The sequence below is a fragment of the Callithrix jacchus genome, chromosome 11 (genome assembly GCF_049354715.1).
Source record: "Callithrix jacchus isolate 240 chromosome 11, calJac240_pri, whole genome shotgun sequence".
Classification (NCBI taxonomy): domain Eukaryota; kingdom Metazoa; phylum Chordata; class Mammalia; order Primates; family Cebidae; genus Callithrix; species Callithrix jacchus.
In genome coordinates, this window is record NC_133512.1 from 15,424,831 (window position 1) to 15,438,981 (window position 14,151).

Consider the following 14,151-nt stretch of genomic DNA (forward strand, 5'->3'; position numbering starts at 1 on the left):
CAAGACCAAGGGAGAGGAGGCCAACAGGAGACCCGGAGCCTGACTGCACCACCTGGCAGCCAGCCAGCAAAGGACACTGACCAGGCCCAGGGCCATGGAAAGGCTCTCAGGTGTCTCCTGTAGCACTAAGGAATATGACCCAGCTAAGAGAGCTGTCTTTACACTTGCCACTGGGCAAATTTCAGAGGCAAAAGAAAGAGGTCCAGCAAAATGTATTTGTTGAAACAAAAGCAAAAGCTGCCCATCTTGAACCCAAAGCAGAGACCCAGGGCTAGTTGTTAAATGCTAAATGTGGAAAGGGCAGGCTGATGTTTATAGAAACTGTGAGAATCAAGATGACCCTGAGGGAGCTCATTGAGCTCAGCCCAGCCAGTTCTCAGGAGAAAGTGAACCTCGTGTTTCCCACTTGCATGGCACAAGAGTTCACACAGAATGCAAGTGTGTAAATTTCTGGTGGGTTTCGATTAATGCAAAACTGTGGACCTTGAACCATACCTACCTGTAAATAAAAATTGTTGGCCGGGTGTGATGGCTTATGGCTATAATTTCAGCACTTTGGGAGGCCAAGATGGACAGATGGACAGATGGACAGATCACCTGAGGTCAGGAGTCGACCAGCCTAGCCAACATGGTGAAACCCTGTCTCTACTAAAAATACAAAAAATTAGCTGGGTGTGGTGGCAGGTGCCTGTAATCCCAGGTACTCAGGAGGCTGAGGCAGGAAAAGTGCTTGAACCTCGGAGGTGGACAGTGCAGTGAGCTGAGATCGATCGCATCTGGGCAACACAGTGAGACTCGGTCTCAAAAAAAAAATGTTGAGTCCGCTGTGCTTCTTGTATGGAATGAAAACCTCTAGAAATGGGGGGAAATGTCTAGAAGTTCTCCGAAATGATGATCTCAGATTGAGAGAGGCATGGAAATGCAAGGAGGAATGCAGAGCAAGGGGAAGGGAGGCCTGTGAGTGAATTTCAATGAACATCAGCGGCACAAGACAAGCATTAACACCTTTCTGGGGTTTAAATAGAGAGACGGAGAGAGATTATGGACAGATTTGCAGGGAAGGAATCAACTTGTCCAGTTGTCTAGCATTAATAAGATTTATATGCAACTTTTTAAAAAGGCAACTGCTTGTTCAGCCTTTACCCTGAAGTAGACCTACACCCAATTCCTCAGGAAGAGTAAACTCACAGAGACACAGCAGGCCTCCTTCCCATCCTCTCATAAATCCTACTGACAATGTAACATACCCACAGACACTTGCAGGACGTATGTCTCTCCACTGCTCAGAGAGTATGGCTTGATTGTCAACGTCTGTTCTGTAATACCTGCAGGAAAGACGTGGCTGCATGGAAATGACAGTCAGTGGACTCAGAGACAGAGGTCAGATGGTGTCCTTGGGAATGGGCTCCACTCTTCCCTCAGAGGTGAAGGTAACATAGGTGCTAGCGAACTATGCCACTCATGCTTGGAAAGGCTGTTAGTTTGTTGGTTACCGCCTTCTATAAAGAGCCTCTCCTGCCCAGCAGAAGCAATACTGAGGATGTTCCATCCATCCCTGGCTCAGAAATGACACTAATGTCCCAAGCAATAAGAGAATTCTGGTAAGATCTTATTTTGCTTGTTTATAATTATGTTCATCTTTAATTTGGCAATTTTATAAATCATACTATGAAGTATGATTAAGGAATTTCAAAGCTATTTTTAAGTCTGCAAAATACTGGTCATGGACAATTTTTAATCTGGGTGTAACTGCTGACCATGGTGACTGGATTACTTCCTTAGCAGGGAGGGGCTGACCCCACACTACTTACCCTGAAGAAAGGAAAGATGCCAAATACAAAACACGGACAGTTTCTAAAACCACAATTTTACAATAGTACTTCCTGAAATGCTTTAAAGGAAGGGTAAAGGGGAAATTATCTAAAAATAGTGTGAAATCCAGATCCTCCCCAAGAGGTTTATAGGGATGACACATCACACGTATTCCTAAGAAAGGTGGCAATCCCACAAATTGAGCAAAAGCAGCATGTCTGGGCTGGGAAAATCTATTAGAAATTCAATTGCTCTTCAGGAGCAGCTTCATTTTGATCAATTCATGCAAATTCCGTCTGCCCTACAAAAGTCTGTCACAGAAAGGCTGTGCACACCAAGGTGTTTGCGCACACAACGTGCATCAGTTGGAGGCGCCACTCTTCCCCTTTGGTGTGCACACAGGGAGCTCCTGGTAGCAACAGATGCTAACTTGACTTTTGGTAGAAGAGCCTAGGCCACAGTCCATAGAGGAACAAGCACAAGTAGAACAGGTACACAGTTCTAAATACTTATCTAGTAAAATGAAAAGTTCAGAAGAAATTGAGGGCTGAGATCTGAAAGCTTCAGAATCACTGCAATTACAGGGTAGAAAGAGGGCATCCACACCTGAGGTTGAATAGCCTTGGAAAACTGCTCTTCCCAGCAGGGCCTTGGGCCAGTCAATCATGAGGACGGGCTTGGCTCTGCCCGCAGACAGGGAGGGGTCCATCAGGTTATCCCCATCTCCAGGGCTCTCCTTGGCACTCAGGCTAGGTCCTGATCCTGGAAAGCTGGTGTCATTTGCTGGGAAGATAAACCAAGCCAATAGATATTAACAAAAACAGTCATAATGACCTCAAAGCATTAGTGATTCAATGCTGACATTATGTGTACTATTACTGGACACCCCATATCTAATATAATGTCTTCAGCAGCTAAACATAGTCAAGAGATATACTTTGTTATCATATAATTAGTGGTCCAATGGCATCTTCCCTCCCTCCCTCCTTCCCTCTCTCCTTCCCTCCCTTCCTCTCTCCCTCCCTCCCTTCCTTCTTTCCTTCCTTCCACAAGATTTATTATGGTCTACAAAGTCCAGGTACTAGTCTAGGAACAGGGGACATAGCATGAACCAGATCAATGGTGTCCTTGCTATCTGGAGTTTAATAGTGAGGCGGTCAGAAAAATAAATGAGAAAAACACATAAATAAATAGTACCAAGTCAGGTAATGAAGGAAAGCAAAGCAGACTTGCAGAGGAAGAGAGAGCGGTGGGGAAAGGGAGTCCTTTTGAGAGGGAGGTCAGGGGGGGTCCTCTCTGAAGACCAAGACTGGAAGGAGCTCTTTGAAGGTCTGAAGGAAGGAGCTTCCAGGTTGAGTAAAACCAAAATGCCATGGGAACGATCTTCCCTGGTGGTTGGAGGAAGGAAGGAAGAAAGGGCAGGAGGAGGAAAAGTGTGGCTGGAGTCATTGCCAGGAGCCACATCATGCTTGGCGCACAGACATGGGCTTGTGTCCCAAGTGCCCTGAGAAGCCACTGGGGGGACCTGTCAGGAGAGTGACAACAGCCTGGTTTGTGGTGAAAAGAGTCCTTCAGCTGGACTGTGGTGAGATGACTGCAGGCAGCAAGCAGAGAAGAAGCCAGGGCGGAGGAAGGGCTACTGCATGGTCTAGGCAAGAAGAAGCCGCTGCCCTTCATTTAGGCTAAGGAGGTTCTTTAAAACTTGAAACCAAGGTCACCAAAGCAAGATACAGTTATAAACACAGATGTTGAGAGGTCAGAATTACTCCTATAAGGAAGAATAACTTTGTAAATGCAGTACAAAGGCAGATCTATTTTTCATTCATTCAGTCGTATTAAGCAGCTACTGTGAGTGTGAATGTGAGCCTCTACAACGGATGTGCGTGTGTATTATAAAGACTTTTAAATGTTTTAAATGTATGATGTTTTGATACTGAAAAACAAAGTAAAACAGAAGTCTTCTGGCTAAGGAGAGAGTGCTCGGACGGCTTCTCCTGGGGTCGGGGATAGCCAACTCTTAGAGACCACAAAAGGCCCCGCCTGCACTGTGTCTTTGATTTGCAAACTGACAAATCCAGAACCACCTCTGACAAATTATCCTGGGCAACTAGAGACCACCCTTAGGCCCAGCATCTGCTGAAATTAAACTAGCCGATTCTAAACTATTCACCCAGCCCTGCCTTGGCCTTGCCTTTCCTTTCCATGGAAACCCCAAGAAAGACCTTGGCCTAAGTGCTCCCCTTGCTCCTCTCTGCTGCCTCCTGACCTCCCTGCGGCTTCCCCACGTGGCCCGGTGTGGCCTGCCATGCCTCTTGTCTCTAGGACCTGGGAGTATTTTCTTTGTTTTTCTCTCCCCTGTGGCTGCACCTGACTGACCATCTCATCCAAGAACAGCATAACACACAGAAAACAATGTGGGACGGGCTGGAGAAGCCGAGGAGTTGGAGGCAGCTGAGGAGCACTGTTGTAGGAAACACTGCCCCAAATCAAATCGTTCATTCATCATCCATTATTCCTTTGATAGGTAAATCATTCACTCATCAGCCATTTATCCATTCATTTAACAAATAAATCATTTACCTACTCATTTGACAGATAAATCATTCACTAGACATCCATCTCTTCCCTAGACAGATAAATCAGTCACTCACTGATCATCCATCTGTTCATTCAATAGCTGAATAAGTCATTCACTGATCATCAGTTCATTCTACAATGTACTCACTAAGTGCCAATGTGCCAGGGACTGTGATCTATTCTGGCACATAGCATAAGCTGGCCATGGAAGTTTTTCTGGAAGAGCTCAGAGCAGAAGACACAGAAGCACAGACACTGAAAAAGTCACTAAGTGCCAGGTGCCATCCGCTTCCCAGAGGAGGGAATAAACACTGAGCTGAGCTGGTGTGTGTGTGTGTGGGTTGGGGTAGCAGGGGGTTGGTCCTTATAAGACAAGCCTGAAGAAGACTTCCCAGAGAGAAAGGAAGCCAGACCTGAAGAAGGCTTGCTGAGCAGATGACTTAGGAAGGACGCGGAGGGAGGCATTTTTGGCAGATGACACTCCATGACCAAGGCATGGAAAAGCTGGGATGCCCACCCTTGGGCCTAGGGATACTCTCAGGATTTTGGAGCATAGGGAGACAGAAGGGCAGAAAGAGGGGAGCTAGAAATAAAGGTTTGGTTCAGACTGTGCCATGTAAGAGTTTCAACTTTTCCCTGTCACTCTGTGAAGCTCTCAGTGGCCGTGTGAAGGAGAAAGTGGGAAGTTCAGATTGCAGAAAGGCTGTGGAGGAGAGCTGAGAGGAGAGAGGCAGCGGGCATAGAAGCACAGTCACCTGGCTGTCTTCCTTCTGATGGTATTGCTTCTTGAATATCGCTGTAATAGGCTTCAAAATCTACATGAAAAGACAAAATCATAATGTTTCCTTTAAAATCACAGAATCTCCTGAAATTAATAGCAACTCTCCTGATGGGTCACATTGTCCTTGGTCTTTTTCTAGACTCCATACATTCCTCTGTGAATTACAAAATACCCTCAGTGGTCGTGTCTCCCCTCCTCCTGACAGCTGGCTGAGCCCCAGGGCCCCAGGAGAAGGAGCTGGAGCTCCAGTCAGTGTGCGGTTTCTAAGAATAACTCAGTGAATAAGTCGGGGCTGAGGCTCACATGTGCCTTTCTGCCTCCACACCCAGCATCCCACCCTCTCTTCCAGCAAGTCTTTTACTGTCCTTTTGGAGAAGACGTCTTGCTCTTTTCTTTTAAAAGGAGAGAAATGGACATAAGAATGTCCTGCTGCAAATGTCACTTCCTGTCCCCTCAGCCCTCCTCTCCCAGAAGCTAAGGAGCTCACAGCTGTCTCTCCAGCCAGACAAGCCACGTCTGGGAGGCCAGAAGCTCAGTGGCATGGACAAGAGCGTGCAGGCCATGAGAGCACCACTGCCCAAGAGTAAGCAGCAAAATCAAACGGGGTCACCAGCTGGGGACAGTGACAGAGAGACAGGTGCCAGGCCAGAGCTTTTCTCACCATTACCTTTTCTCCCCACTCTTTTATGTACCAGAATGGTTTCTGTCCACCTGAAACCCAAGGATAAAGTGAAGCAGTTGATGCCAGGGTGGGGGAGAAGGACGAAGAAGCCGGAGTGGAACAAATGGCTACTGTAGCACGGACACTGCACACATGGGACCTCATTGACCTCCCTGCAGCCTCAGAACCTGCCGTGGGTTTGTCATTTTCCCAGGCCAGAGATGAGGAATCCGAAACTCCACACAGTCAGCAAGTGGTAGGTGTGGACCTGGCACTGTCTGACTTAAAGGCCCATGTTGATGTGATCTCACACCTTACCACCAGATTTGCTGCTTCCAAAGGTAACTTTGGTGCCCAGACAAGGGGAAGGACATGCAGGAACAGTGGCACTTACCAGAGAGGTGAGGATCAGGGCTGTGGGTGGGCTGACTTCTCTCCGAGGGGTCAGTCATCAGGGATCCCTTGCTCTGTGGCCCCGGCTCTGGGTCTAGTGAACCTTCCTCTGGAGCCTCCCCCAGGACTGCAGAGTCCCCCACAGCAGGAATCCAGTAAACTCCAGTCATGGGCTCTGTGGAGGGTCCCCTTGGGGCTGAAGGGGCAGGCTGGCCAAGGGGCATGGGTGAAGGTTCCCGTGAGAATGGTGTGGTCGTGGCATCAGGATCTGCTGTGCCGGGCTCAGTGGACAGCAGGTTTGACTGTGATGATATTGAAACGGCACCGAGTCCCAGTGAGCCCAGCAGACCCACTACTCTGCAGAAGGGAACTTAAGCAAACATTTGGCAGTGTTAGAATTTTGTAGCAAAAATATAAAACATTTGCTTTAAAAAGAGTACAGACTATAAAAGGATGCTCTGTTTTCAACAAATCTGTTGTGAATTTGAAAACCTACACTTAGGAGATTCAGGCCAGAGTGTGGTGTTGGCGTGTTCTGTGTTGGTGTGTTGGCCAACAGCAGGAAACACACATATGGAAGTAGAAGGCAGGATTCACAGCGATTGCACCTGGCATTTGCTCTCCCAAGTCAGGGGGTGGGGTCTGCTGAATCCTATGTATTCCCAGGCTTGGCTTATTCACAGTTGTTCTAGAAACAACTTGGGTTGCATAGGGTTTCTCTTGATCCCCACTCCCTTGTCCGTCAGTAAGTGATATGGTTTGGATGTTTTGCCCCTCCAAGTCTCATGTTGAAATATAATCCCCAGTGTTGGAGGGGAATCTGGTGGGAGGTGTTTAGGTCATGGGGGTGGATCCCTCACCAATGACTACTTAGTGCCCTCCTTGCTGTAATGAGTGAGCTCTTGCTCTGAGTTCGTAGGAGATTTAAGGGAGCGTGGCATCTGCCCTGCCACTTCGCTCCCTCTCTCACAATGTGATATGTCAGCTCCCTTTTGCCCTCCTCCATGAGTAAAAGCTTCCTGAGGCCTCATCAGAGGCAGATGCTAGCATCATGCTTCCTGTACAGTCTGCAGAACCATAAGCCAAAATAAAGCACTTTTCTTTATAAACTACTCAGCCCAAGTATTCCTTTATAGCAGTGCAAGAAGGGACTAATACAGCAAGTAGCTAGTATAACAGTTTTCAAAACTGCTGTTAGAATTTATGATAAAGGATCAATAGCAAAGAAAAAATGCCATAAGCATATAAATGACATCTCAATAAAGTAAACCTTTCCTTGCAACCATGGGAGAGCCCAATTTTTTGAGACATATCAATCTAGGGGCCATGATTCACTTTGCTGAAAGTCTAACCACTGGATGTGTTTCCCCTGTAAATTCCTCTAATCTATTCAGCATGGGCTCTGATTCAGAAAAACTCAATTTATCTAAAAGATATCGGAACGCCTCTCTTGCCAAGAGGGGCACAATCACCCTGTATGTCTTCATGTCCTGTGGCTGCTGAGGCCAGCTGTACCCACAGCTCTACTTGTGGAAGCTTTGTATGGCCTCATGGAGGAGATCTTTAAGAAACGTGAAGATCAGCTGGGGCTTGGAACCAGCTCTATTTTGGAGCTGGCTCTCCAGCTCAGAAATAAATCTCCTCTGCTTGCCATTGAGAGCCACCTTTCTGATCACAAATAACACCAAGTGGGAACTCAGTCTCATGACTGGTTCAAACCTTTGTGTCCTGCAGTAGCCAGTATCCTGACACCAGTGCCCGGCATGCTCCACACATTCCTTCTAGCCCTAACACCACTCTGTGAGGTTGTAAGATCTTCATCTTTCACTCAAGAAAATTAAATCTTGAGCTGCTTAAAGCCACCAGCTGGTAGTGTGGAAGCAAGGACTGGAAACTTTCACCCTGGTTCCTCTGCTCGTTCCTCACCGTGCAGCTGCCCCAAAAGACAGGTGAGGGGGTGAGGGACACAGCCCTCTGGGCAGTGCATCACATCTCAGGTCCTTCCAAACTGTGGCTTTAGCTCAATAAAACTGCCTACACGGATGTCGAGCGCAGCCTCCCATAACACACTGAGGTCAGAAGCAGCCCTCGAGTGTGTCACCTCTTCTGCTCGTGCCTCACAGGTGGTCACATGGACTATAGAGGCAAGAGGGCTGGGGAAGCACGACGGACCCTTCACCAGGCAGATCAGACACACTGGGTCACGCCAATTGTATTTTGCAACATTTTAGAAATCTTACGATAACCCTGAGTTTTTTCCTCAGACAATGAAATAAAGCCATCAGTCTTTTTACCTTCTATCCTATTCTTATCTGTTGCATTGACTAAAAAGAGATCCCAGGAATAAGACAGACTCAGCATTTCACCACAGTCCTCACATACAGCTTGAAGAGAGAGTTCGTCATTCCAGTTGACAAAGGTGTCTTTAAAGCTGACCCAGGAGATGTGGAGGAATCTGAAACATATAACTTGGTTTGAGATCCTAGGAAAATAATGTGAGGGTTCTTTGGTCACATTAATTTGTGTCAGGCATGTATAAATCACCCTACTTTGGATCTTTATTAAGGGAATTGAATAGCAATGTCACAGCACATATGATGGCACATACGGAGTGGCCAACATTGTGCCACGCTCGACACTAGTGTGATCTGCTTGAACATCCACGATATCCAGTGAGGCAGGCACACCGCCACTCTACAGAGTTCAGAGAGTCTGCACAGCCTGTCCGAGTCACACAGCAGTGAGGGCAGAGCCGGGCCTGGCCAAGGTCCCTCTGTCTCCAAGCCTGGGATCTGGCCCAGCTCTCCACACTAGAGCAGCTGCCACGTCATGACTTCTCCTCACTGCCCCACCTCAGGGCTGGCTTCCACCAGCCGCAAACCCATCCCCTCCTGAACCCTCCCCATGTCTGTCCACCTTTGCCATTCCCACACCGCCTCAGATGCTCACAGAGAAAGAAGTCTCCACTGCCTTGCCCCACCTCCTCCCTGTGCAGGGTTGTGAGTGATGGGCAACACATATCCCACGCCCACAGCCGGTGCCCACTTCCCTTGGGCCTGCTTTCCACTCTGCTTTCAAGCTCTCTAGCCTCTTTGCTGACCCAGCACTTTCTAGAGTGCACTTTTATCGTTTTACATGATATCACAGGGGTGGGTTGGGATTTCAGATTTATTTCCTGTGGGACTTAGGGAGGCTTTAAAAGGCCAGGTTGGTAGACACTCCGGGGTATGTGTAGCACCTGGTGTCTCCCTTGCTAACATCCCATGAGTCTCAGACCATGGCGTCAGCATGTGGCTCCCAGCACAAGGGCTGAGGGGCCATGGTGGGAGAGGCCGCACAGCATCCTTGCCCGGCACTGGGCCCAGGCTGTCTGTGTGTATGAAAGGGCCATTCCATGTGTGTGCAGAGTGGGGTAACAGGGGTGCAGATGGACATGGGCAAAGAGAGGTCCCTCCAGCCCCAGACCTCCTGGGGACAACATCCACACAGGCCTGGACCTTCCGACAGGATCAAAAGACAGTGTTCAACTGTCAGTGTTGGCACATATCGAAAGAATTTTTTTTTTTTTTTGAGATGGAGTCTTGCTCTGTCACCCAGGCTGGAGCACAGCGGTGCGATCTTGGTTCCCTGCAACCTCCGCCTCCTGGGTTCAGGTGATTCTCCTGCCTCAGCCTCCCAAGTAGCTGGGACCATAGGTGTGTGTCACCATGCCCGGCTAATTTTTTGTTTTTTTAGTAGAGACAGGGTTTCACCATGTTGGCCAGGATGGTCTGGATCTCTTGACCTTGTGATCCGCTCGCCTTGGCCTCCCAAAGTGCTGGGATTACAGGCGTGAGCCACTGCACCTGGCTGAAATAATATTTTAAATAATTTCTGTAATTATCTCATGAATAGCAGAAGTATATAATACATTACATTTTTGGATTAAAAGTATTTAATTTCTGAAATTTAATGATTTAAGTTGTGCCCAATTGTTGTAGACGTGTACCTGGCATTTCTTCACTTTTAATACATACCCAAAGCTTCAAATAACAGTCAGTGGTCTGTGCCTGTGGGGACCCCTGGGCAGTGCTGTGTGACCTTGGGGTCCACCATGGCATGGCCTACTCTTATCTACTGAGCCTTGTCTTCATGGCTCTAATCTTGAAACCCTGAATTCCAGTCTGGGCCATGACCTTCAAAGCAGTCTTTCTGATCTCTGAGGACAGCCGATTTTCTTCCTCCTCCAGGAAGCCTTCCCAAGTCACCCAGCCCACAAATAGGACCACAGTAAATGCCCAGGCCCCTTCCCCCTACCGTTCATGATGGAAGCAGCTCAGCCCACCTGGGGTCTTCCACTTGACATGTAGGGCTATGGGCAGAGGGTCAATCCCAGCACTGCTCCCTGGGTGGGTGCCAGCTTGCAGCCCCCACGGGAGAGTGGCTAAAGCAGGTGGGCCTGGGCTCCTGCTCCATCCCTGCTGGTCACTTACATAATGATCCAACCCCTTAGAGGGGAGGCTGGGAAAGAGCTGCAACCCATGCCCACTCCTGCACTTGGCTTGGTCCTGGTATCCTGTGTTTGGTGTCTGGGGCTGCACTTCACCCATGGGTGCTATTCTGGCCTCAGTGCTACAGGATTTCTGGGTTTGGGGCACAGCACTTCTTTGCCCCTGCACCTTCACAGTCTCACACATCACAACTGGGCCCACACTGTTGTCCCCTCATCCCTGTGATGCCTGGAAGGCCTGGGCAGAGGCCCTGAACCCCCTGGCTGGGAACTTGATGGCTTTGCCTCCTGGCTTTAGCCCCAAGCCCCAGGACAGTCCCTGATCTTTTGGACAGATGCTGTGATGGGAGGGTTCCCACTGAAATTCCACTTGGAACCCCCTGCTCTGCCAGCTTTAGCCAGTGTGCTTGGCTGTCAGATGCTGCCCAGACATCAGCCTGGGAAAGGGGATCTCTTTCCCAGCCCCTTTCTGAACAGCCCTCTCCTCCTCCTCCTTTGCAGTGAGAATCCCGCATGGCCAAACTGCAAACTTCTTGCTGTGCACAGCAGATTCCCTTCACAGCTGCTAGCACCAGGCGGGAGCAGACACTTGTGAGCTGAACTGTGCTGAATGCAGGGCAGGTGGTACCTGAAGGCTGAGTCAGGATGGGGGGACAGGAACACCTGGGCCTCAGAAGAGTTCCGGCCACCACTGGAGACCCTCAGCATCACAAGGAACTGATCATAGCTGTCACTGAGCCACTGTGCCTCAAAGGAAACAGTGGGAGCCCCGGCGTCTAGTTGGTGTGCAGTGGAGGGGTTGAAGCAGGGATGTCCTGGAGAGCTGGCGGTGGTGCATTCCCAGTGATACCTGTTGGAGAAGTCATTGGAGTGGCTGAGGGGAGCATCAGGCAGAGTCAGGACTACCCTGTGTCACTGCATGGATTTTTCCCGGGTGAGGGGGACTGTAGGGGACATGTGGCTGGAGATTTTGCTTCCCACATTTTCTCCCATAAGTAAGGTGGGAGGTTGCAAAGGGGCAGCAGCACCACCATCTGGGGTGGGCTCAGGTCACCCCTCCTGACTCATGGAGGCTGACTCCAGGCACCCTTATTTCTGGCTGCCCCAGGCTTCCTACCCCTTCTCTGTGCACAGTGACCTCCTCTGCTCACATTACTGCCACCTCCCAAGTCACACAGCTGTGCTGCCCTCAAGTATTTCCCAAACACTGTATCCTACCCTTGTGACAGCTCCATGTGACAGACAAGAATGTCACGTGAGCCCAAGTTTAGGAAGAAAATACATTTGGGAGGCCTCAGAGAGCTTCCCAGTAGCACAGCGAGTGAGGGGTCTGTGAGATGAACTTCAGGCATCTCTCCTCCCAGTCTAACATTGTTTCTGCAATATAACACTTGTCACACCCAGCAAAATAAACATGGCTGCTCCAACCAAGTCAAGCGGGAAGACAACATCATCCCCAACCTTGAACTGGTCTTACTCTGGCAGGGACGCACACTCAAACATGCAGTTCCAGTAGGGAGGAAATGCTGCCATGGAAATGTTTTGGCTAGGAAGGCCTGGCCCTATCCTGCAGCCATAAACCCTTTTCAGAGGCGCCACCTAACTCTGAACTGCTATTGATCTTCTAAAGGCATTTCCCTGTCTGGTGTGCAAGCACCTCATTCTAGACCTCTCTGTTTCCAGAGCCTGCATAAAGAGACACTGCGCTGGCTCAGGAACTACCCCGCTCTGTAGAAGCACTGCTTCCAGCTCACGGGCTGTGCAGAACAACTGCCCCTGGGATTTAGCTGGAATATTCTGTACTCCCAGGGAGGAAATTCAGCTCATTTCAGCAGCCACATAAAGAGCTCCTGTTTTCGGGCACTGTGCTGGGTGCTAGAACATGGGGATGTGAAGATGAGAAAGACACAGCCTCTGTCTCCTTAGGTTGGGTGCAGGGAAGGCTGCAGCCAGCTGAGGGCTTTTCCAGAGCATGTGCATGGATCAAATTAGTGAGTCCAAGCAGCCTTTGCCTCCTCTCAACTCAAGAAACACCAAGTCCTACATTTGTAATACAGCAAATATGTGTGATCACAGAGGTTGGGAAAATAGAGCAATTTATCTATTGCTAAATATTCTCTGACTGGCTACCATGTGCCCAGCATAGGGGACGTGTCAAATAAGACTGCTGCCCTCCAGAGCTTAGATCACTCAGTGAACAGTGACCACAGTAAGTGAGGAAAGGCTGGATGTCAGGGGTGACTACTGTGAAGAAAGAGACCATCAGATCAGGGCAGGGTCTGTCACTTTGGAGTCTCAGGGCGGGCCTCACTGGGAAGGTGGTATCTGAGCAATGAGTAAAAGGAAGGGGATGATGGCAGACATTTGGTGAACTGAGTGACGAGCTGCAGAAGGAACCCTTGCTGTAAAAAGCTGAGAGAGATGCAAGCTGGGTAAGTCCAAGGAGGGGCAGGAAGGCCCGTTTGCAGTGAGCTGTGGAGGCAGGAAGGGACACTGAAGCTGCAGTGGGTCAGGGGAGGTCACGTCAGCCTCATCGGCAGTGCGGGAACGTTGGCTTTTACTCTTGAGTGAAAAGGGGGTGCTAGAAGGTCGAGTTGTAAGTAAGGTCTTCTGAGTGTTTTAAAAGAATCTGTCTCCAAAAGGAGGGAGGGTGGGAAGCAGGTGAGGAATGAGAAATAACCTAATGGGTACAATGTACAGCAATGATTGCATTAAACGTCTAGACTTTAAAAATTCGGGCAATGGTTACATTAAAAGTCTAGACTTTAATACCACCAATATATCCATGTAACGAAACTGCACTCATATCCCCTAAATCGAAAAGAATAAAAACCAATAATACTAGAAAAAGAACCCATCCCTGCCTTGGAGACAGGGCTGCAGGAGAGGATGGCAGTGTGGAGACTGGCCAGGAGATCTTAGGGAGATAAGCCCAAGCCCCCGGCAGCTCAGACCAGGATGTATGGTGGGTGGGGGAGGTGGTGGGAAACTCATGTTTAAGGTAGGGCCAAAAAAAAAAAAAAAAGAAGAAGAAATAAAAGATGCTGCTAAAAATTTTGGGGTGTGTTGGCTCAAGCCTGTAATCCCAGCACTTTGGGAGGCCAAGGCAGGCAGATCAGTTCAGGTCAGGAGTTTAAAAGTAGCCTGGCCAACATGGTGAAGCCCATCTCTACTAAAAATACAAAAATTAGCCAGACATGGAGGCATGTACCTGTAGTCCCAGCTACTTGGGAGGCAGAGGCAGGAGAATGGCTTGAACCCGGGAGGCAGCATTTGCAGTGAGCTGAGATCAAGCCACTGCATTGCAGCCTGGGCAACAGGGTGAGACCCTATCTGAAAACAAAAGAGAAAGAAGATTTTGGCCTGAGCGACTGGAAAGGCCCTTCCATGGGTGCAGAAGGTAGGTGTGTGGCTGAGGTATATCGAGGCTGTCTAGAG

The 14,151-nt window shown here is 49.1% G+C and overlaps 1 protein-coding gene across 1 annotated transcript in view; it reads right to left on the minus strand.

The window, feature by feature from the left end:
- The window catches only part of PKD1L1 (polycystin 1 like 1, transient receptor potential channel interacting), a 180,849-nt gene that overhangs the window by 95,866 nt on the left and 70,832 nt on the right, over window positions 1-14,151 (minus strand). The window contains exons 17-22 of the mRNA XM_035253357.3: window positions 11,342-11,563; window positions 8,519-8,679; window positions 6,226-6,594; window positions 5,145-5,204; window positions 2,419-2,595; window positions 1,248-1,325 (exon numbers count right to left, since the gene is read on the minus strand). Of these exons, the coding sequence (XP_035109248.3) occupies window positions 1,248-1,325; window positions 2,419-2,595; window positions 5,145-5,204; window positions 6,226-6,594; window positions 8,519-8,679; window positions 11,342-11,563 (1,067 nt within the window). The remainder of the gene's footprint in view (window positions 1-1,247; window positions 1,326-2,418; window positions 2,596-5,144; window positions 5,205-6,225; window positions 6,595-8,518; window positions 8,680-11,341; window positions 11,564-14,151) is intronic.